This window comes from Nothobranchius furzeri, chromosome 12, assembly GCF_043380555.1.
Source record: "Nothobranchius furzeri strain GRZ-AD chromosome 12, NfurGRZ-RIMD1, whole genome shotgun sequence".
In the NCBI taxonomy this organism is placed as follows: Eukaryota; Metazoa; Chordata; class Actinopteri; order Cyprinodontiformes; family Nothobranchiidae; genus Nothobranchius; species Nothobranchius furzeri.
In genome coordinates this window covers 68,459,457-68,484,311 of record NC_091752.1, presented here as the reverse complement: position 1 = coordinate 68,484,311, position 24,855 = coordinate 68,459,457, and the positions used below count along the sequence as shown (strand labels likewise).

The following is a 24,855-nucleotide window of genomic DNA, read 5'->3' as shown; positions in this document are numbered from 1 at the left end:
ATATTTCCCCCAGTTTCAGCTGAGTGTCTCATTTAGTAACAAAACATGATTGTGAACTCTCTCTCAAGTCAAGTTTATTATATAGCCCATTTCATACACAAAACGGTAGCCCAATGTGCTTCACATAGTTAAACAATCACAAGTGAAATGAAATAGTTAAAATGTCACATCATGTTGTGTAAAATAAAATCAAAGAATATTGACACAGAACATAGCACACAAACATAAAAGCATATTAAGTACAATTATTGGTAGCGCTTTCTTCTACAGTCCTCTAATTACTTAGTACTTACATGGTAATTACTTAGTAAGTTAGTGTATTATTGTTTCTGAGGTCTTAAATTGTTATTACCATGTAACTCAGGTTCAATTCTAGTTTTTATTTTTATTAATCATTCCTAGTATATACTGCTTTACACAGTAACTGCACCAGGGTTTCCCCTACATAGGCGTAGCCGTGGCGGCCCGCCACGGCTGAAATCCCACCGCCACGCCTACAAGATCCCAAGTTTTGATTTTTTTTTAGCTGTTTCACGAGGAAGCAGCGGGAACTACTATGTTGTCGCTTGTGATCACAGCTGGCAGGCAGCAAGGAGGAGCAGGCAGGGCAGGGTGAAGTTACAGCATAAAGGTAGCAGTGGATATAATACTTTTTGGTTTACATGTTTCAATAGCATTAAGATAAATGAGCGTTGACGATCTTGACAGGATTTCCTCCCCCCACCAGGATAATCATCACTTATTCATGTAAAATGTATTTATTTTTTCATGTCTGACTTTAACCGCATCTAATACTGTATTACGATGTGAGCGCAACAGCGACAACTTAAGATCGATGTGTGAGCAGCCTGAGAGGTCGGGTGTTTTCATCGGAACCCTTAAAACCTCCAGCAGGCTACGCTGCACTATTGACGTGTTATCGCGTGGCGCTAACAACTTAGCGACATAACAAGTCTCGGAGAAAGCGTAAAAACACGTTGAACGCTTCTTCTGAAGCGGGAAAATAACACCTCTTCTTAAGCAGAGCACAACGTCGCCTCAGCTCGTTCACGGCCGAGCCGGACTGAGCTCGATAACATTGACCCAGCACAGCCACTGGGTCGTTGGAGCTGCCTCGTGACTGCCTGATGGAAAACCAGCGGGTTTCATGAGGCTCGTAGTTTGTTTTTGCTGGGGACCCCCTGTATTTTACCGCTCCCTCCTGCAGTCTTCCCCTATTAAAATTTAAAATGATTCTGTAAATTCCGTTTATCAATAGAAAAAATCTCTGCCTCTGCCAGCTGCAGTAAATGTAGACTCCAAATAATAACTAAGAGGTAGGGCTGCTCAATTAATCGAATTTTAATCACGATTTCGATCCGAGTTTTGAAAGATTATAAAAAACAAAACAAGCCGATTCTTTGCTCCTCCCACTTGCGCTGCCCTGAGTTGCAGATGAAGCGCTCCTCCTAGGGTGTTGCCAACTTGGCGACTTTGACGCTATTTCTAACAGCTTCTCAGACCCCCTTCTTGACTTTTTAAATCTTAAAAGTACCTAGCGAACACCTCAGAAACATCTCTGGTAACCCTTAGCTACTTTCTGGATAACTGTCGTCAATGTTTCCTGCAGGTTAGCTAAACTCTCCGCCTGCGCTCCGGACCGTTCTTCAGGACATTAGGAAAGGGAACAGGGTCCGAAATTAACACTCGCCACTCGCCAAATGCGAGTAAATTGCTCCATTTGGCGAGTACATTTTTTTGCTCTACCTGCCACCTCGCGAGTAAATGTTTGCATCAAATTAGTTATGTTTATCAGTCATCTTCCATGGATTTGCAGGTGCTTCAGTATTGTAGTGGGCATAATCATCAACAGACACGTTTGTTTTATAAGAGATTAAAAGTAATTTGTTTTAACCAGCGTTTCAGGATCATGAGGACATTTTCAGTCATGTCTTGGTGAAGCAGCAATGAAAAACGTGTTTCTTGATTATGTAAATAAAAACATTTAAGAGCATATTTTAGCCAAGAAAGCTCATTAGCAAATTCTAGTTTAAGGCTTCTATAGGAGAACAACAAGCAGACATGTTTCAAACTTTAATTAAAGTGCTCTGATCCTGGATCTGGGAAGGTTCTGGAGTGGCTGGTCTGAGGAGCTGGAGAGTGATGATGGAGAAGCAAGACAGAACATCTTCAGAAGCTCCTGTAAGACAAGTATAACAGTCGTTAAAAAAAATAAATAAAAAACAACAGTGTGGCCAGGTGGATAAACGAGGGCTCGGGCGGGATTCGATCCCCAGACTCCCGGGTGAGAGTCATCCGCTCTAACCAGTCAGCCAAAGGAACACTTTCTTGGCCAAGTAGCCAGGGCGCATCATCAATCGGGATGTTGCGACAGCACGCACAGACACACACACACACACACACACACACACACACACACACACACACACACACACACACACACACACACACACACAAACACACACACACTGTCACAATAGTAAATACTGAAAGTGGATGAACTTAAGAAGAATGGAGTTTTGGACAGAAAGAGCACTGATGTTTCAGCTGGACTCACGAGCCACGAGGACAGACTGATACGGCAGCCACACTTTTAAGTAATCATCAGGTCTGACTGAAACAGCGTTTCTGCCTTTTACAGGTGGACAGAAAAAATAATAATGTTGACACATTGTTGATAATATTACTACATTTCAAGGCTTTTTCAATACAGTGAAATTAGTTGAAACAGAGCCGAGTTGTATTAGAAAACAGCAATCCGCACAGCCCGACAGCCCGGCGAATCTGGGATGAATTAGTGCTGCCTCAACCTCCTCGTCTTTCATTGGGTCACTGGAGTTTAAATTAAGTGGATGCGAAACCCATGGGGAGGGCTCTGCATAAATGAGAGTAAAGTTTAATTTTAAACGCGTTAAAACTGTCACAAAGTGGCGTTAAAAGCGGCGTTTTATGTCACAGGACGGCGAAAAAAGCGGCGTTCAATGTCCGTACCAAACGCCGTATTTTACGCCACCCACACAGAGAACGCGTCTGGGATTAGGGTGACGTAAAAAACGGCGTTCAATGTCCGGAAAAAACGGCGTATTTTACGGGCGTTCTACGGGACCGTTCAGAACGGCGTAAATTACGGCGTTCTGGCAGAGTTTTCGCCGTATTTTACGACGTCTTGGCACATCAAACGGCGTTTTTTTCGCCATTTCTTAACTAGACGGGTTGGGAAAGTGGCGTATTGTGACGGTTTTGGCTTGCCACAGTCGATCGCTCTAAAAGCCGGCTGTGAACGGCTGTAACGGCTGTGAACGGCTGTAAAAGTGAACGGCAGGAGCCGCCTCGTCATTGGTCGAGTTTGGACCAAGCCAACGCGAGGGGGAGGTTTCAACTACCACGGTGGAGGTTTAAAGTAGAGGGCATGTGTACCCTCCCCCTCGCCAGATGGTATGTTCTAACGTTCCCGTTGGGCGGCAAATACGAAAACTGACTGTCAGTCAAGAGTCAGAATGCATGCGAAACAAACGCTTGATCACAGTGAGAGTAACGTTTTAGGTAGCAAGAGGGTTAAGGTTAGGTTGAGGGAGAGGGGAAGGTTATAAATAGTGAAACGTTAAGGTTTAGGTGAGGTTCAATGAGCTGGTTCGGTGCGGAGCTGGTCCGGTGCCGCATTTAACGTATAGGTGCGGTTAAACGAGCTGGTTCGGTGCCGCATCGGTTAAATGAGGGTTAAGGTTAGGATGAGGGTGAGGGGAAGGTTATAAATAGTAAAACGTTAAGGTTTAGGTGCGGTTAAACGAGCTGGTTCGGTGCGGAGCTGGTCCGGTGCCGCATTTAACGTTTAGGTGCGGTTAAACGAGCTGGTTCGGTGCCGCATCGGTTAAATGAGGGTTAAGGTTAGGATGAGGGAGAGGGGAAGGTTATAAATAGCGAAACGTTAAGGTTTAGGTGAGGTTAAATGAGCTGGTTCGGTGCCGCATCAGCGGATATCTAATCACGTCAGTTTTACGCTGCATTGGGATATGCAGGGAAAACCCCCTTTTCGCACATAAGTAACGAAAAAGGGCACTTTTGGCGTCTGGGGTCTGACGTGGAGGGTGGCTGACCAAGCGTTTGTTTCCGACGCTTAGGGTGTGAGAATGTGTTGGTATATTGGTCTTTTTATACTGGGAATCAGGAGTTATTATAGTGATCATCTTGTTTCTTATTTCTTTTTGTCCTGATTGTGCCCTGAACAATTTTATGACTGAATAAAAACAAATAAAATCAACATGAATAGAAAAATCGTCCTAAATAATCGTGATCTCAATTTCAGTCACAATAATCGTGATTATTATTTTTGCCATAATCGAGCAGCCCTACTAAGAGGTGCATTCATCTGTGGATCTCCTTTGATCCGCATTAGTGATATTCTCAGCACCAGAACAGTGAAGCAAAGAAACAGATTCCTGAGTTTGTTATAATTTTATTTATTAGGTGCATCTAACCTGTTCTATTTTTCTCTGAAATGAGATCAAATCAGTGCTTCTATGGGTTGTCTCCACTCTGCACTAGAAAATTTTACTTTATTTAGAGACGTGCGGAGAAAAAACGTTTTAGGTAGCAAGAGGGTTAAGGTTAGGTTGAGGGAGAGGGGAAGGTTATAAATAGTGAAACGTTAAGGTTTAGGTGAGGTTCAATGAGCTGGTTCGGTGCGGAGCTGGTCTGGTGCCGCATTTAACGTATAGGTGCGGTTAAACGAGCTGGTTCGGTGCCGCATCGGTTAAATGAGGGTTAAGGCTGACAAGATGGCTGACGGGAGAGTCTCATGAATTTTCCTCCTACCTACCAACAAATATCATGGAAAGAACTTAACATCCAAGAGATTGATCAAGTCTCTTACATTCTTAAAGAAGTCTTGCTTCTTTTTTGGGAGTATTACCTAAAATTTTGAAGCTTTGAGTCCTTTTTTCTTCATCACATGTGCTCTACAAGTAACACTGGGCCTACTGGATTACCTCAAACCTGGAATTCTTTTTGTCTTCTAAGAATTTAAACAGATGATCAAGAAAAATGGCAACAAAGAGGCTATCAGAAGATATTGAAGAAATTAAGAAGTCCCTTAACTTATGTCGGAAGAACTGAGTAAGGTGGCAAAGCAGCAAACAGGACTAATGGACTTAATTGAAGAAGTAAGGCAACTTAAGACTGTGATTAAGGAAAAAGATAAGAGGATTGAAGAGTTGGAAAGAAGAGTTGAAGATCTGGAGCAGTATACAAGAATGGAAGATGTGGGTATTTCTGGTCTGAAGACAAATCACTACACCTATGCACGGAGTACAGCAGGTGACAAGGAGGGAGAAGACGCACCTAGAGCTGAAAAGGATTTGCTTGAGCAGCAAGTTATTCAGTTTTTTAAAAACAAAGACATTCCCTTGGAGAGTAAAAATATAGCAGCATGTCATACTATTTCACAAAAGCATAACAAGATGCCAACTATTATACTTCGATTTGTGAGCAGGAAATATAAAGTTGAACTGTTGAAGATGGGAAGGAAATTAAAGGGAACCGGAGTGTACATGAATGAGCATCTTACAAAGAGAAATGCTGACATCGCACGACAGGCAAGACTTTTAAAGAAGGAAAGGCACATCCAAGACACCTGGACAAGGAACTGTAAGGTATTCATAAGACTCAATGGGTCACCAGAACAAGCAAAAGTTGTTGTTGTTAGAGATGTTGCAAATCTTGAGAGATTTAAACAAATTAAATAGAATTCAGTGGAGAAATAGAAGTACTTTTGTTGCTGACTGTGAAATGACAATATCTGATGTGTGAGAAAAAAAGCTATGCATGCAAATGTGTGGAACATTTCATGAGTTAGATAATATTGATCCAGATATCCACCTTTATCACAATGTTGATATGACATGTGATTATTATAGTGGGGAAGAGTTAGATCCTAAGATAAAAGGTTTCTCGTTAATTCACTTTAACAGTCGGAGTCTTTACAGTAATTTTTTTAAAATCAAAGAGTATCTTGATCAGTTTCAAAATAAGTTTGCTGTGGTGGCAATTTCAGAAACATGGTTGAATGATGACAGAGAACTGCAGGATGGACTAGAGGGTTATGAAATGTTTTGGCAAAATAGGAGGAATAGAAGAGGAGGAGGGGTTGCTATATTTGTTATATCATGTCTTAAATGTAAAATTGTTAACAATATGACCGCTGTGGTGGATAACTTGATGGAATGTTTAACTATTGAAATTCAAGTTGAAAGATCTAAAAACATATTAGTTAGCTGTATTTATCGTACACCTGCATCGTGCATGGATCAGTTTATGAGAGAAATTTCTGTAATACTGGAAAAACACAAAGAAAAGACAACTTTATTTTGTGGTGATTTTAATATTGATTTATTGAAGGCAAATGATCACAATAAGACATCTGAATTTACTGATACAATGTTTAGTTTTGGGTTCTATCCGTTGATTCTAAAGCCCAGCAGAATAAAGACGGGTAGTGCCACTTTGATTGACAACATTTTCTTTAATAAGATAGATGGTAAGATACACAGTGGACTGTTAGTCACGGATGTAAGTGATCACTTGCCTGTCTTTTCAGTGCTTGAAATGAATAATCAATTTAATATTCGAGAGGAAAAGATTGATTACATTGGTAGAATAAAAACACCAGAACACATTGCAGCTTTTAAAAGAGAATTAGAAAATTATGACTGGAAAAAGGTTTATGTGGAAGACACTAATGATGCATATAATGCATTTCTAGACATATTTTTGTCAATCTATGACAGCCACTGTCCACTGAAAAAGTTTTCTGAAAATCTCAAAAAGAAAAAACCATGGATGACAAAAGGTCTGGAAAGAGCATGCAAAAGGAAAAATAAGTTATATAAGATTTTTTTTGACAAATAGAACTAAGGAAAATGAAGCCAAATATAAGAAATATAGAAACAGATTAACAACTATTTTGTGATATGAAAAGAAAAGTGATTATGAAAAGCTGCTTCAAAAATCTAAAAATAATATAAAGGCTACCTGGAGTGTACTTAATAAGATAATAAAAAATCAGAATAATATATGTTTTCCAACATGTATTGTAAAAGAAGGTAATGTAGCGATTAAGAATATTGAGAGTATAGTCAACGAATTTAATGATTACTTTGTTAATGTAGGTCCCAATTTGGCAAAAGAGATTTCTGTACCAGGAAGACATGATGACAAATTTTTAAATTTTACTTCTTATAAATGCAACTCAATGTTTCTTGGAGGAGTCTGTGAGAGTGATATTATAGATGTGGTGAGTAAATTTAAGAGTAAAAAATCCATGGATTGTGACGGCCTTGATATGTCATTAGTTAAAGAAGTTCTTCATAGTATCCTTCAACCGTTAACTTATATTTGTAACAAATCATTTCAAACCGGAAATTTTCCAGATAAAATGAAAATTGCCAAAGTGATCCCAATATATAAAAATGGAGATAAACACGTTGTGTCAAATTATAGACCAGTATCTTTGCTGCCTACATTTTCAAAGATTCTTGAAAAACTATTTGAAAACAGACTAAATTCTTTTCTTGAAAAATATGATTTATTGAATGACCATCAGTATGGGTTCAGAAGAAATCGATCAACATCTCTAGCAGTAATGGAATTTATTGAAAATATTGCAACAATTGTGGATAAAAAACAGATTGGAATAGGTGTGTTCATTGATTTACGCAAAGCCTTCGATACGATAGATCATTCTTTACTGTTACAGAAATGTGAAAGATTTGGTTTAAGAGGTGTTGTACAACTTTGGTTAAATAGTTACTTGGAAAGAAGGTTCCAATATGTGAGTATTAATAATATGAAATCTAAACTTAGACAAGTAACTTGTGGAGTTCCGCAAGGATCGGTGTTGGGACCAAAGCTATTTTTACTTTATATAAATGATATTTGTACAGCTAGTGATATTTTAAAATATGTGATGTTTGCTGATGATACAAACTTATTTTGTTCTGGAGAAAAACATAAAGGAATTACTGAAAACAGTGGAAATAGAATTGATGAAGTTAAATAGATGGTTTGTATTTAATAAACTATCACTGAATGAAAGTAAAACAAAATTTATGTTGTTTGGAGGTATTAAGAATAATATTGAAGTAAAATTAAATCTAAATAATGTTGAAATTGAACAAGTAAATGAGACTAAATTTTTAGGAGTAATAATTGATGATAAACTTTGTTGGAAGTCTCACATAGATCATGTGAAACGGAAATTATCTAAGTCTATTTCTATTCTTTATAAAACAAGAGATTTATTGCACAAGAGCTGCCTTTATTTATTGTACACTTCCCTTTGCTTGCCTTATATGAGTTATTGTGTGGAAATTTGGGGGAAAACATACAAAACATATCTGGATTCAATTTTTAAATTGCAAAAAAGAGCTATTAGAATAATAAATAAAGCTGGATATAGGGAGTCCACAAACCAATTTTTCGTAGGATCAGCTATGTTAAAATTTAAGGACATTATATATCTTAAAACTTTAGAAATGATGTATAGAGTGGTGAAAAAGAATGTTCCAATTTGTATTTTAAGTATGTTTAAATTAAGAGATGGACCATATGATTTGAGGGGGTCTTATATGTTTGAAATACCTAAAGTGAGAACTAATGCGAAGTATAGATGTGTGTCGGTTTTGGGAGTGAAGTTATGGAATGGACTTAATGATGAACTGAAGATGTGTTATTCTTTGTCGTTTTTCAAGAAAATTTTAAAAAAATGCATCTTCCAAAGTTATAGAAACTTAGTTTGATGTCCAACCTTGTGTTGATTTGATTTTTTGATTTATCATTGCTTTTTCTTTAAATGTTATGCACCTTAGCTATCAGCCTTGGTTAAGGATTTGATTATGTCTGTGGGAGTTAAGGATAGGCTAATTATAAGCCACTAGGCTTCAACCTATTCCTTTTTTCGGTTGCTTGATTACTTTTATGTAAAATTGATAAATTGTTGTTGTTGACCGAATAAAAATATCTATCTATCTATCTATCTATCTATCTATCTATCTATCTATCTATCTATCTATCTATCTATCTATCTATCTAGGTGCGGTTAAACGAGCTGGTTCGGTGCCGCATCGGTTAAATGAGGGTTAAGGTTAGGATGAGGGTGAGGGGAAGGTTATAAATAGTGAAACGTTAAGGTTTAGGTGCGGTTAAACGAGCTGGTTCGGTGCGGAGCTGGTCCGGTGCCGCATTTAACGTTTAGGTGCGGTTAAACGAGCTGGTTCGGTGCCGCATCGGTTAAATGAGGGTTAAGGTTAGGATGAGGGAGAGGGGAAGGTTATAAATAGCGAAACGTTAAGGTTTAGGTGAGGTTAAATGAGCTGGTTCAGTGCCGCATCAGCGGATATCTAATCACGTCAGTTTTACGCTGCATTGGGATATGCAGGGAAAACCCCATTTTCGCACATAAGTAACGAAAAAGGGCACTTTTGGCGTCTGGGGTCTGACGTGGAGGGTGGCTGACCAAGCGTTTCTTTCCGACGCTTAGGGTGTGAGAATGTGTTGGTATATTGGTCTTTTTATACTGGGAATCAGGAGTTATTATAGTGATCATCTTGTTTCTTATTTCTTTTTGTCCTGATTGTGCCCTGAACAATTTTATGACTGAATAAAAACAAATAAAATCAACATGAATAGAAAAATCGTCCTAAATAATCGTGATCTCAATTTCAGTCACAATAATCGTGATTATTATTTTTGCCATAATCGAGCAGCCCTACTAAGAGGTGCATTCATCTGTGGATCTCCTTTGATCCGCATTAGTGATATTCTCAGCACCAGAACAGTGAAGCAAAGAAACAGATTCCTGAGTTTGTTATAATTTTATTTATTAGGTGCATCTAACCTGTTCTATTTTTCTCTGAAATGAGATCAAATCAGTGCTTCTATGGGTTGTCTCCACTCTGCACTAGAAAATTTTACTTTATTTAGAGACGTGCGGAGAAAAAACCTACAAGATGCAGAAAAAAGGATAAACCTCCAACCTTCATATTGTCAGCAATAAACGCAGCAAAACTTAACTTTCATGACCAAAAAAAAAACCCCATAAAAATTATTCAGTACATCAGGAGAGCAGGAACAAGTCTTATTTCTGATTTTAAATTTTTACTTCAATTCAAACTATTTAGACTTTTGTGTTTTCATCACATTTAGCTTGTATTTTATTTAAAATATCATCAGCTTTACAGGTTAGCTGTTCCTGTGCGCTTAAAAAGTTACTGTAAATCCTCTAATACAGGCCCAGGCCTGTATTTGACTCAAGCTCATCAAGCTCCAGGCCTTTATTGGAAGGAGGGCCAGTATTAGAGGCATGCTTCTATTTCTATTTGAGCAAAATGAACTAATGGTTCGCTGGAGTTTTTGACAATTAAAATTGCGCTCACATTTTCAAAGTTAAACACAGTTCTTTTAACAACGGTAGTTTCTGCTTCAGCCCTCTCCCCCCTCCCCCTGCGCAGCGGACGCAAACTCACTGACGCGCTTGCAGCCTCTCGGAGTTCCTGCTGCTCTAAACATTAAAATAATTATTTCATTTTCTGTTCCTCACTTCTGATTACCTTCAATGGTGTCTGTTTGTTGCAACCAGGTACAAAAACTAACTTGTTTTTATTTGACTATGTTTCTGTCCTGCCTGTTTATTATCTTCCTGCATCTCCTCTCAATCCTAAAGAGAAACTGCTACCTGGGTTCATATATATTCACCTTATGAGTTACCTTTGAACTGCAGTTCTAAAAGATCTACCAGACAACATTAATGGAAATGAACCGACATGAACGATCGCGTGTTAAATTAGTTTTTGAGGTGGCGACACCTGATTTGATAACGTTACTGTGGCCGTGCTCAGGACGCAGATCTACCGACTGCAAAAACAGCGGAGTGCTCCCTGCTTGGCGGCCGAATCAGTGATCGGTGCGTCACCGGAGGACAAGGTGATGCGCCCCGCTCCACAGCAGCGAAACCCACGATCGCGTGTCAGTACTGACGCTCTGGCACAGCGCGTTGCCCCCCCAGAAAGCAGGAGCTTGTCACCTGCTGACAGCAGGCTGCTGTCTTTTCCGAGGGCTGCATCTTGCCGGTCATTATCACGTGACAGCGACTAGTCAATGACAGACATAAAAAGTCACTATAGTGAAGTCGACTAGTTCATACAACCCCTATTGCTCCCCAGTGTTCTGCAGCACACGTTCTCTTTGAACTTGATATCAAATTTTCGCCTCCTCTTCGTCTCCGCACGGTTAAAGTTACCCTCGCGGTCTATCACTGGCAAATCAAAAGTGAGATGATGACACAACCGCCCCCGTACTTGCTTGTTACCACATTCCACCCGGCCACAATAAGAGACCAGCCATTATTCACCTCCGCCGACTCCGACCAAAATATGAGACCCGGCCGTTAAATGAATACAGGCCTGTATTAGAGGATTTAGGGTATGTTACTTAACTTCTAAAAAAAATGACCAAATCATTCACATGAAGTAGATTTGTTATTCATTATCTGAAAGTATCCGATTAGTTTAAAAAACTAAATATGTTTTGTTTAATTTGGTTTTCAGAATGTCACTAGTTTACTTATACTTTTAATATATATACTGATGTACTGAAATACAGAGAAATCAACTTGTGAGTACAATGCATGTTAATACAGTAAGCATAGCATGTTTAACATAAGCACATTCACACATGGAAAGTATCAATGTAAATAAATCATATGGCAGTAACTCTGCTGTACTTTCATTGTGTAAAAGTAGCTCACGGGCCAAAAAAGTTTGGAGACCCCTGCAATAGATCGTTCAGCCCTAGTGGATGCTTAGATGATTGTTTAAAGTTTTATTTCAGCTAAACCTTCGTCCACAGAGCTCACAAGCAAAAGGCTTCTGTCCTTTATGGACTCTTTTGTGACCGTTTAAACTGATCTTTTGGGTTAAATCTTTTCCGCCGAACTCACAGGCGAAAAGCCAGTGTGGACTCTCATGTGTTTGTTTAAATGTGTCTTTTGGCTAAATCTTTTTACACAGAGCTCACAAGCAAAAGGCTTCTGTCCAGTGTGGACTCTCATGTGACTGTTTAAATTTGACTTTAAGCTAAATTTCTTTTCACAAAGCTCACAAGGAAAGGGCTTCTCTCCAGTGTGGACTCTCATGTGTTTGTTTAAACTTCCCTTTTCACTAAATCTATTAACACAGAGCTCACAGGCAAAAGGCTTCTCTCCAGTGTGGACTCTCATGTGTGTGTTTAAACTTCCCTTTTCACTAAATCTATTACCACACAGCTCACAGGCGAAAGGCTTGTCTCCAGTGTGAACTCTCATGTGACTGTTTAAAGTTGACTTTCGGCTAAATCTTTGTCCACAGAGCTCACAAGCAAAAGGCTTCTCTCCAGTGTGGACTCTCATGTGTTTGTTTAAACTTCCCTTTTCACTAAATCTATTACCACAGAGCTCACAGGCGAAAGGCTTCTCTCCTGTGTGGACTTTCATGTGTTTGTTTAAACTTCCCTTTTCACTAAATCTATTACCACAGAGCTCACAGGCGAAAGGCTTCTCTCCAGTGTGGACTCTCATGTGTGTGTTTAAACTTCCCTTTTCACTAAATCTATTACCACAGAGCTCACAAGCAAAAGGCTTCTGTCCAGAGTGGACTCTCATGTGTGTGTTTAAACTTCCCTTTTCACTAAATCTATTACCACAGAGCTCACAGGCGAAAGGCTTCTGTCCAGTGTGGACTCTCATGTGACTGTTTAAAGTTGACTTTCCGCTAAATCTTGTTCCACAGAGCTCACAAGCAAAAGGCTTCTGTCCAGTGTGGACTCTCATGTGTGTGTTTAAACTTCCCTTTTCACTAAATCTATTACCACAGCGCTCACAGACAAAAGATTTCTCTCCTGTGTGGACTCTCATGTGACGGTTTAAATGTGTCTTTTGGCTAAATCTCGTTCCACAGAGCTCACAAGGAAAGGGCTTCAGCCCTGTGTGGACTCTCATGTGACTGTTTAAATGTTCCTTTTGGCTAAATCTCGTTCCACAGAGCTCACAAGGAAAGGGCTTATCTCCAGTGTGGACTCTCATGTGACTGTTTAAAGTTGACTTTTGGCTAAATCTTTGTCCACAGAGCTCACAAGGAAAGGGCTTATCTCCAGTGTGGACTCTCATGTGACTGTTTAAAGTTGACTTTTGGCTAAATCTTTGTCCACAGAGCTCACAAGCAAAAGGCTTCTCTCCTGTGTGGACGCTCATGTGTGTGGTTAAATTAGTCTTTTGGTGAAACCTTTGTCCACAGTGCTCACAGGCAAAATGCTTCTGCTTTGTCTGGACTCTCGTGTGTTTGTTTAACTGTGTTTTTTGGCTAAAGGATTGAAGCCTGGCAGCATCAGTCTCCTTATTCAAATGGAGATGCTCTCCCTCCATACTAGACCAGAGTTTCTCCTGTTCCTCCTTTTTGTGGAGAAAATCTAGGTGCTGGTGGTTGACACGAGCACTCTGTTCTTCTGAAGCTTCTTATTTAACCAGAACCATCTGTTGAAAATCTGTAGGAAACACAGAAACATATTATGTGAATTACAGACAGCTGTAACTGTGTTTTCACACATAAAAGAGTTGTATTTTTTCTTTAAACTGACAGTAGAATGAAATGTATTTACAACTGGAAACTGAACTTTAAGCCTCTATAAATCATATGAGCCTTAACCCTCAGGCTTCACTTTAATTTTCATACAAAAACGTTCGCTTGTAAAAGTGGCTATAAAAATGTATACATTAATGTTTTTTTTTTGTTTTACTTTTTTTTTCATAGATCTGTTGAACAACTTCAGCCCTGCTCAAACATAAAAAAATTCAATCATTTTGAAGATTTTAACCCCTGAAATTCCACTTTGAATACTCAAAAGTCATTGATGTAATTTATGACGAAGAAAAAAAAAAAAACAGCACCGAGTTATTTTCTAAAAAAAAACAGGTAACGAAACCGTTTCTGTGTTTTAAAAAGAACAACAGCATGGAATTAGCCTTGGATATGTCAAGAGTCTAGCAAAATATCACATTTCATGCTTTTTTAGTTTTTGTGTAGCAGCAGATTTAAAATTTACCACCCTCTTGTGCCTGTTATGGACAAAAACGTCCCATTGACTTCAATGCAAACCACAGTTTTTGATCCTGCATTATCTGCAGCAAATATTCATGCTTTCTGTGATGTAATGGTTTCATTTTGGACAAAAGTAGTCAAATTTATGATTTTTACTGTTCACCACCAAATTCAGTCATTTCTTCATATGTTGCCCAGGCGAGAAAGTTTACACATTTCTATAGATCTTCTGCTGTTTTTATTGAAGTCAGAAGCTCAGCATGTAAACAAAACACAGTTTCACTCTCCTACTGAACATCAAAGGGTAGAAAACAAAAACAATATGTTTATGCACCTGGCTGGAGCTCAGGCACATCCAAACTCTTTGTAGTTCAGTTTGTTATGAAAGGGCAGAAGTGTGAATGCATGCATGTGAAGTGACTCCTTGGAGCTCTTCGGTCATCTCCAAAATGACACGTTTTCCCTGGCCGACCTCTGCAGCCTCACCAGCAGCTTTCCCTGTGTTAACCTGACACTTGCAGGCATAGGAAGTGGCAACATCAGCAGTGACCCAGAGTTTCAATCCGTACTTTGCTGGTTTACTTGGCATATGTTGGCGAAACTTGCACCTGCCTCTGAAAGGGACAAGCTGCTCATCAGCACACACATCTAACCCAGTGTTGAAAAGCATTTGGAGGCGATGGGTCCACATGTCCCAAATCGAGCGGATAGGGGCCAGCTTGTCCTGCCTGAGACGGGAAGGCCTGTTCAGCTCATCATCAAACCGGAGGGTGGAGTTGATCATCTTGAATTTGGTGTGACTCATGGTGGCCAGGAAGATTGCACGTCCACAGTGGTCATCCCAAAGGCTGCAGGTGGATTCCCCTTTGGACTGGTACACACCAGCCAAAATCAGGAGCCCAACGTATGCTCTCACTGCGATGTCATCAATATCCCACCAGTTCTTCACCACACGTCTTCCATTTAGATTTGTCATGTTGACGATGATTTCAGTCATTTCTGGAGTAAAGAATAAATCAAAGGAGGATACCACATCGTAAATACGTGTGATGGTGTAACGTGTTGGCCCAGGATTCAAACATCTTGCAGCAGAAACATAGTGGGAAGTTTCTGCATTAGTAGGAAACCAGACTTGCCCACTTTTAGAAATCCATCCTGGAATCAAAACCTGTGGTTTGCATTAAAGTCAATGGGACGTTTTTGTCCTCTAATGGCTCGAGTGTATAGTAAATTTTAAATCTGTTGCTATGTAAAAACTATAAATGCAAAAAATTCTAAAGTTTAGATATTTCATAACATAATCAAGACTGATTTGTACTAAACACCCCAGGCAAAAAAAAAGTCTTTTCTAGAAAATAACTCAGTTTTAGTGTTTTTTTCATGAATCGGGGTGATGTGGGTGTGTTTGGAGGACTTGGTCAGAAGCCGAGCACAGGCGTTCTGAACCACCTGTAGACGGTTCAGGGAGGTTCTGCTCAGACACGTGAAAAGAGAGTTACAGTAGTCTAAGCGTGAGGAGATGAAGGTGTGGAGAACTGTCTCAAGTTCAGAGCGGGACAGAATGGGACTCAGCTGTAAGGGAAAAATGAGGTTCTTACATTTTAATTAATGAGCCGTAAGGCGTGGGATTCCATAGGAAATATGAAATCCGCCTCATGGATCGGGGTTGGTTAAACCAGAAGATCGGGTCTTTTTAATGCAGAGATCATGTAACCGTTATGTATTCACTCAGAGACAACAGAATAGAACGAGTCAAGTTTAAAAGTTAAGAAATTTTATTACTAACAATTAAACTAGGCTTATTTAAGAACTAAGTGTATAGTGCGACTAAAAATGGATGAGGCGGTGAATGGATGACGTGTCATGTAAATCAGAACCCGCAAATCCGAAGAAGCGATTAGTTCTGACGGGAACTGAAGATGTTGGTTTGGAATAAGCTGGGGTTCGTTTCAGAACTGCATGAGACACCATTAAGCCGCGCCTACCTGCCTGGTGGAAGTCCTCTGTGAGATCAGGAATGCCGAGGTCCACCCGGACCCTCTCTGGACACCGAGCTGGTAGCAGAGCTGCGGTTCCGAATAGGGATTGGGCAGATCCGATCCAGTATCGGAATCGGGCTCCGATTTGGACTTAAATCACGGATCGGAAAATTCCGACACAATCTGCACAAATTTCCGATCCAGAATTATCTCTTGTGTAATGTCTAAATAAGACATCCCGGGCTGGGAGGCGTTCTCTGTGCCCAGATGACGCGGCTCCTTTCAGGACGTCCACTCACCGCAGTTTACAGGTAGCTGGCTAGCATGAGCAGCGCCAAACTTTTATCCAGAAAATGTCCGCTGTGTGGAAATATTTTATTCTGGAAGCTCCGCAAAGCAAGAACCTCCGTCGCAACTTTCAACACTACTAACTTAATCAAACATTTGAAAAAACACCACCCGAGGGAGCACGAGGAGTTTTTAACGAGGGGGCAGAAAGGAGAAAAGCGACACCAAGAATCACTACTGGAGTCATTCAAGAAGCAAAGTAAACTCCCCGCAGACAACGTTAAAGCCATGGGGATTACAGAAAAGCTGCTCAACTTCATTGTACTTGATGACCAACCGCTATCAGTGGTGGAAAATGAGGGATTTCGCAGCCTGATTGAACACTTGGAGCCAAGGTACAGTTTACCCTCCAGGACATATTTATCAGAGACAGCGCTACCTGAACTATACAACCGAGTGTCAGCCAAGTTAGCCGGGAAGCTGAAAGGAGTTCCAGCCCTGAGCTTCACTACAGATATTTGGACTTCAGATGTCCTCCCAATGTCACTGATAAGTCTTACAGTGCACTGGGTTGACTCCGGGACACATCACTTCTGTTGCGCGGTGCTTCAGGTCAAAAAGTGCCGGGGTTCACACAACCGAGCTACAATCGCAGCCGCCATTGCCGAGATGCTAAATAACTGGGGGATTCCTCTGGAAAAGGTGCACGTCATTCTAAAGGACAACGCAAGTAAGCCACTTTGGAAGACATGGCAGTTCCTAGCCTGGGATGTTCTGCTCACACGCTGCAGCTTGTAGTGCATGAAGGGCTGATGCTGCAACGCAGTGTTAGCGATGAATTAGCAAACAGCCGAAAGATTGTCGCACATTTCAAGCATTCCCAACTGGCGCAGTCTCGCTTGGAAGACCTGCAGCGTGAAATGCAGGGATCGGGAACCACATCCACTCCAGCTCGTCTCGTTCAAGACGTCCAGACAAGATGGAATAGCTCTTTCTACATGGTCAAGCGCCTTCTGACTGAGAAGCGAGCTCTCTGCGCTTATGCTGCCGACTACAACTTACCCGCAACTTTATCAGCCAACGAGTGGGGTTTACTGGAAAAAACTGTGACCGTGCTGGAACCGTTCGAGGAGTTGACGAGGAAAATCAGCTCAGCGACCTCCACTGCAGCCGACGTTATCCCAACCGTCGCTGTTTTAAAACGTCTGCTAGCAGATGAGAACAGTACCGACAGCGTCATCAAAACAATGAAGAGCACACTCCTCCAAGCTGTCAACAGGCGATTCAGCAGCATCGAAAGTAAATCCCTCTACGCTGTTGCGACTCTACTGGATGCTCGTTACAAGGACAGGTGAGGCATATTTTATTAATGCATTAATTATTAATATTGTCTAAGTTTAAATATAATGTGTATTATCTCTATGGGTCTGGCAGGCAGGCCAGGCTCTTGCAGCAGCAACAAATAAAGTTGTACTCAACCCATTTTGTTTTTTGTGTCAGATTCTTTACTGGGGGAGAAGCTGCCAGGACGGCAAAGAATCTCCTCAAGCAAGAGATGGAGCGAGCGCTGGCCAAGGCATCAGCTGACAAAGCAGGGACAAGGAAGCCAGAACCAGAGCCAGCAGAAAAGGTTGCTCACGTGGATGCTAGTTCTCCTACCACTTAGCAGTCTGTATGACAAAATTCTGGAGGAACATGATGAACCTGCACAAGGTACCCAGGCAGCAGTTATCCAGATGCAAATGTACTTGAAAGAACCAACAATGGGTGAGCTAGACAGCCCTTTCCAGTACTGGGCAGACAACCATGCCCGCTTTCCTCTCCTTGCTGCTGTTGCAGTAAAGTTCCTGAGTGCTCCTTCAACGAGTGTTGAAAGTGAAAGACTGTTTAGTACAGCATCCAATATTGTGGATGAAAAAAGGAACCGTCTGACAGCAGAAAGAGCAGAAATGCTTATATTCCTCAGAAAGAACCTGTCATTGTTTAAGTGAGATTAGATGAACAACATTTAAGTACCTCACCCATTTAAATTTAATTTTTTCCAAGAATAGTTCCGGACTCTGACAGACTGTTAACTTTATCTAAGTCACCTTCAATGCCAAATCTCCAATGCTTGAATTGTACTTTTCAGATGCACACTGTTGATGTTTGTTTACAATGCACTTTTCTTTAATTCAAAATGTTTAACATTTGAAAACTTTAGTTTTTTTTACTGCTACATGAGCAAGGACTTACTGAATTTGTTTCAGATGCACTTTTTTTTGATAGTGTGATTTTTTACTTGAAAATTACATTTTTGATGCTACAAGACAGTGAACTTAATTTGTGGGGATTGGATAAAGCAGCCCTCTATTTTATTTGAAGTAGTTTTATGGAAGTTTACACTTTTCATTTCATGTTTGACACTTTAAAAATATGTTACTGCCTAGTGTGATTATTTGGACCTGGGCTGTTTAGTTCAAATGAAAGGGTTTGTTTCTTTGATTGTGCATATTGCACTTGTGTCCAGTAATCCTGCCTTGAAATTGAATAAATTTCAATTTGAAACATTAGTTGCTTTTTTTGCTTTTTTTTTTTAGGATAGACAATTAGTTGTTTTATGACCTCACTTATCTCAACTTATCTTTTGGGACATGGTGCTGGGCTCTTACTTGTAGGGCTTTCTCACAATTACATATTATTCTTGTATAAAAGAGTTTATTATAGCCTTATAAAATCAACCATAATAATAATCATAATGACATTAAAACAAATATTCCTCCAGTATCGAAACAATATCGGTATCGGTAGATATCCAAATTCAGGTATCAGAATCGGAAGTGAAAAAATGTGGATTGATGCATCCCTAGTTCCGACCAGACCCGTCTCGAGATACTGCCGGCACACGACTCTTGTCTTGGCGTCTGTTCAGACCCAGCCTGGGTCAGTGGAGCTCTTAAGCCGGGCGTACACTGTGCGACTTTTTCACTCGCAGCGTTCAGCTTCAGCTCAAACTGTACGACTTCCTCACAGAGCAGATCTCACGAGTCGTGTGCTCACACTGCACGACCCGGTTCTCGCATGCGACCTGACTGCTCACACTGTACGTCTGGTAGCAACACGTCGGCCCTAAAAATGTGCTAAAAATAGCAGTTTTTACTCAACACGTCAGACTTTTTTGTCTTGCCTGTTGTCCTTCGGGAGTGCTGCAGGGGGACACACAGGGATTTATGGGGTTTGGATGAGGAAAACGAAATAAAGAAAGTGAATCTGTGTTTTGTGATCAGTTTAATTTGACACGAACACGACAAACACGCTTTCTTGACAATTTTTGTGAGTAAAAAAACGTGTAGAAACAAAAACGAACAGCGTGTGTTATTAGGGAAATAGCGAGCGACCGGCGTTGATGCAGGATTGCGCGGGCATGCGCCGTGAGCGGTTCTGATACTTTTTTGGGTCGCAGCTGCTCGCAGCACCGCTTCAACAGTGCAATACCCTCACGAGGGACGAGCGAAATATTAAACACACCAGAAGTCCCTGCGACCTCACGACTGCTGATCGGCGGCTGGTCACGTGGTGTTAATCGCCCCTCGTAACCCCCTGTACACTACACGACCGCTCGGCGCAAAACTCGCCCCGATGTCGTGGATTCTCGCACGACTGGAAAATCGGCTCAAAAAAGTGAAAAAGTCGCACAGTGTACGCCCGGCTTTATTCTGAAAGGAGCTGTTGTCGTTGCTTGTTGTTATAGCGACTGGATTTTCTCAGCTTGTCGTGGTTCTTTCGGTTGAAGAGTTAAAGTTCAGGATTGGCCACTCCGTCACTTTGCTCTGGAACACTTTGAACTGCATTAGAGCTGACGTGGCATCTGTTTTATACCTCGGATGTTTTGGTTTATTGTTGAATGAAAATTACCAAACACCGTCAGAAGCACGCCTCCGTCAAATCTGTAAGATTCTGATTGGATCAGTGAAAAAATGTGTCAAGTCCTTTTAACACTACGTGAAATGAGTCCTGTTGAACCATTTAAAGTTACATTACTTCATTTCTAAGATCATAATAAAATAATTAACATTTTAATTTCACAGGTCGGTCACATCTTGTTATATCGACTAACACTTTGATGGATTAGCTTTATTAAAATAGAGTTCTTTGATTAATCAAAAGGAAAGAATTCATTCTTCTTTCTTCTGTCTTCATGCTGGAATGTAAACAGTTTAGAAACGACTGTATGACCTTCAGGCTGTTTCAGACACACTGACACGGTGTCAAAAGGAAACAGCTGTTAGGGTAGAAATGGCTCCTTCATCACGTTACACAGCTTAGCAACGTTCCTGAGATGGAAGAAGGAAGAGCCAACAAGAGAACTGGCATGAGAATCCAGGGTGAGAGCTGGGTCAAAGGTCACGCCAAGATTCCTGACAGAGGGTTTGGTGTGAGAAGCAAGCTGACCAAGAGAGTCTCTGACTTTGGGAACCAGCTTCTCTGGGGCACAGATGAAGATCTCAGTCTTATCTTCATTCAGCTGTAGAAAGCTCCCACCATCCAGGTTTTAATGGAGTCTAAGCAGGAGAGTAACAGCTGCAGCGTAGACATCTCATGGGGCTTAAAGGAGATGTACAGTTGGATGTCATCCGTGTGAAGACGCTAGGAGACTCCTTTAAATGAGCTCAGCAGGTGCTGTAAAGGAAGCAGATAGAGCAGGGCCGTGCAGAGACCTTTGAAGGGGCGGGTGCTCAAAGTTAAAAAAGGGGCACATATACAGGGTTTTCCTGTATTCAAATTTGCGTGGCGGCCGCCTCCAGCTATTTTTGTGCCGCCCCAGCCTGATTTCACTCTGCCCCCAGCTATATGGATGTTACTGTAACTGCAGTTGCAGCGTTGCGCCACTACAGGGCGCTGTACCAGCAGAGGTGCACCGAAAAGCGCTAAAACCGCTGCAGAAAAAGATCTAAATTTGCTTTTCTCGCTAGTTGGTACATACCTATGGTTGGTGCTATTAACGTCCTGATTTTCCCCCAGCTCTTCCATATCGGAGCAGGGCTGTAACTGTCTGTGCGTGTCTGTCTATTTTTAAACGTAGCACGGGTGCAACATCTTTGAATTACTATTTTCCCCAGAACTTTGTTGAACAAAAGTAAGTTACGTGTAAGAAAATGCTTTTTACTGGCGCACAGTGTGGTCATCTGGATGCAGTAGAGGAAAATAAAGGAACCAACAAAGGCACAAAGGCAGAACCGGTCCAAACTTTGGGATCAAAAGTGCAGCTACACGCAGATTAGCTAACGCTAAAGCTAACAGGTAGCAGTCTCGCGATCAAGTGGCACACAGAAAAATATTTGATGATGATGATGATCGTAAAACTAAGAAAGACTAAACCCTACAAGCGGATGAAAAGTCCCCACCATCCTGTTTATTCTGCATCCTGCAGCACTACGGATCAGAACCGCTGCAGATACGGGTCACATTACAGCTACAAGGCTACGGCAAGCCATTGTGGTATATAATTCACAAACGCTTCTATCTTTGAACATAATTTGAACTGGATTATTGCTAACCCGTACATAATAGACATGCCACCATTACATTGTTAGCAGCAGAAATTAAATGTTATTACCATTTCCAACACAAGTGCATGTTAATGAAATGCATTATATTTTACTGCATATATTTATGTGTTATTATGACTAAGATGAGTGTTATTAATACAAACCTAAAATGTTACTGAAATGTAGGTCAAATATATAAAAATATTTTAACTATAAATATCAGATGGGAAAAAGGAACTAAACACCAATCTGATGCATATTATTGAGCCTTTCATAATAAGAGTCGGTTATTTCAGCCTGATCATTTTGTTGTTTTATTTCATATTTTTTAGCAGCAAACCAGTTTTGTTTCACTTGAAACGTTGTCAAATGGAATATTCTATTAATCGCCAGAAGCTTAGATTAGAACACTAAACGAAAACATATTTAGCCTTTAAAAAAGTGAGGCAGTTGAATGCACAGAGTACGCATGTGCTGGCGCACGGTCAGGATGGTACCACCTCTGCCTCAGTCTGAGCCAGGAAAGCCCCTGATATAGAGCAAAGATTTTAAACAGATTCACGATCCAACAAGTTAAAAAGTTCAGATAATGAGACCCTTGGTTTCAAACAACATAATGTAAACTAGGAGAATATGTCATTAATTAAGGTAACGTTATTTCATAAACAGTTGTTTTAGCTTTTAAAGCTGACTTATGTTACAACCACATTTTGGCCCCTGATCTGAATCCAAGTTGTTTGATTTTTGATTATCTTCCAATACTGAGTCCTGTTCTGATACCAGGTGGTGATGCAATGCATTAACAAAGAAGAAAATGGAGAAAGTCCCATAGTCATCATCACATACTGATCTCATTGGAGGGGAGTGGTGAGAAGCAGCAGTGGCTGGGCTCGGGAACTATTTGGTGGTTTTACCCCCAATCCAACCCCTTAAAGCTGAGTGTCAAGCAGGGAGGCATTGGGACCCATTTTTAAAGTCTTTGGTATGACCCGACCGAGAATGGAACCTGATCTCACAGTCCCAGGGAGGACAGTACCACAAGGCCACTGAGCTGCTCCCATATTGTCCTTCTGTCTGTATTTGTATTCCAAATGGACTAAAGACAGCTCAGGTAAGAGGTGGTAAAATATGAGTAAAATAAAATAAGTCAAATAAATGCAACCATAGGAAGTTATCCAGTGTGATCCACAGCTATGTTAGCTGTAGATCTCTTCCTGTCTGTAGGAAGTTCCTGATCCAATTCCATGATGTCACTCTGAGTTTGCCTGTGTGCAGCTCCGACGTTGGATGTGTGTGTACAGAGGAAGTGAGTTGAGAGGAGCAGCATGTTGACGTACTGACTGTGTGATTCGGCTGCAGCCCAGATTGGACAAAACAAGCAATAACTGGAGTTCTGTGTGTAAACTGGCCTGAATATGAAAATAGAAAACAAGAAAAAGTTGTAAACGACAGCTTTACTTTAGAAACTATATAGAAAAGTCAGACAACTGCTAAAAGGTGAATCAAAAACAGATGTGTAGAAAAACAACTGTTGCTCAGAGTGCTCTTAAAGCTGCAGTTTGACTTGCTCTCATGTTTCCATAAGACCACCACCCACTCCACTAGGACATTAAATTCACTGAGCTGCATGCTGACTTAGCGACTGCTCTCTGGAGTCACATGTGGAGGCTGTAGTAAGCATTTTGTTTTTGTCTTTAGCGCTGCAGACCATTTATTGCAGCACGGATATACTGAATAGTTTCACAACTTTTAAATCAAAAGATAATCAGTCCATCGCCATTCTCCTTCCCGGCACCTCCGTTCTGCTGACTCCAACCTCCTTTCCCCTTTCAGAACAAAACATGGCACCATGGAGGATCGAGCCTTTGCAGCCGCTGCCCCCACACTTTGGAACTCTCTCCCACTAAACATCAGGAACGCCGTCTCTCTTTCTACTTTTAAGTCACTGCTTAAAACCCACTTCTTTAAATTGGCCTTCTCTTAAGATCAACCCAGCATCCCCCAGTCTGTTTACTATGTTTCATGTTGTTTTATTATGTGTTTATTGCATTTTTAGTGAAGCCTGACTGACCTAAAAAGCCCTAGACAAGTTCAATGTATTATTATTATTATTATTATTATTATTATTGTTGTTATCACTTACAACCGCAGAAGGCAAAGTGTGTCCCCACTCCCTGTTCAGCCATTTTCCTGCACCAGATCTGGCGTTTACAGATGTTTCACACCTGTGTGAATAACACAGCTGTCTAAGAGAAAAACCACTTCTCCAACTCATTTACTTATTTACATATCTGAAAGGTGGCAGCCCTACCTGTGTCCATGCTGTCCAGGTCCAGGTGGTGAAGAACACACGATGAATCAGTCCCAGCTGATGGATGATCCTGAAGTGGTAGCAGGTTTTCTTTAGCCGTGTTTAGCTAACAGCTGCAATAGAAACAAAGCAGGAGAGCTGATTAAGATGCTGCTTCAGAACAACGCAGGAGATTAAAGATCCAACGCTTTGGTTCTGATCAGCTGAGGACAGATCCAGTCTGGAAAAGAGGACCTTTGCTCACCAGAGTTCACAGAGTTCTCTTCTGTTCTTCCAGCTACTATAAATTGAAGATGGATGCTCTACAAAAATACTAACGGTTTCTCCTGTTTAGTTCTGTCTGGTGGCTCACTAAAAGTCAAATCCAGCATGTGCGTGCGCGCGCCTGTTCTATGGATCTCTTTATTAAAACTACTTAACGGTAATAAAATAGTTTGTTGATTTTAAACAGGGAAAACCCCACTCGCGATTTAGCGATAGCATGATGCTAACTCCATTAGGCCGCTAGCGTGCTTTCCCTCACAAAGAAACGGTGTCCACTCACCAAGTGAACTGCTCCACTCACTAAAGACGGTAAATGTTCCAGATCCAACTACGTTACTGACTGTACTACCGACTACTGACTACCA

At 40.9% G+C, this 24,855-nt stretch overlaps 2 protein-coding genes across 8 annotated transcripts in view; both read right to left on the bottom strand.

The window, feature by feature from the left end:
* LOC129157315 (zinc finger protein 84-like) overlaps positions 1–24,855 on the bottom strand; it is a 48,295-nt gene that overhangs the window by 18,324 nt on the left and 5,116 nt on the right. For 2 of the 7 annotated variants that reach the window (XM_070542965.1, XM_070542966.1), the window contains exon 2: positions 24,059–24,339. Coding sequence is in view for 5 of the 7 variants with exons in the window: in XM_070542964.1 (XP_070399065.1) it covers positions 11,966–13,447 (1,482 nt within the window). In the remaining 2 variants the exon portion in view is untranslated. Of the gene's footprint in view, positions 1–57; positions 13,567–24,058; positions 24,340–24,770; positions 24,853–24,855 lie in introns of those variants that run through there. The other 5 variants (XM_070542964.1, XM_070542961.1, XM_070542963.1 and 2 more) reach the window with 5 other exon arrangements.
* Positions 58–24,855, bottom strand: part of LOC129161193 (uncharacterized) — a 37,503-nt gene continuing 12,705 nt past the window's right edge. Inside the window, exon 4 of the mRNA XM_070543002.1 lies at positions 58–2,179. Coding sequence (XP_070399103.1) covers positions 2,067–2,179 — 113 coding nt within the window. The 3' untranslated portion in view covers positions 58–2,066. The remainder of the gene's footprint in view (positions 2,180–24,855) is intronic.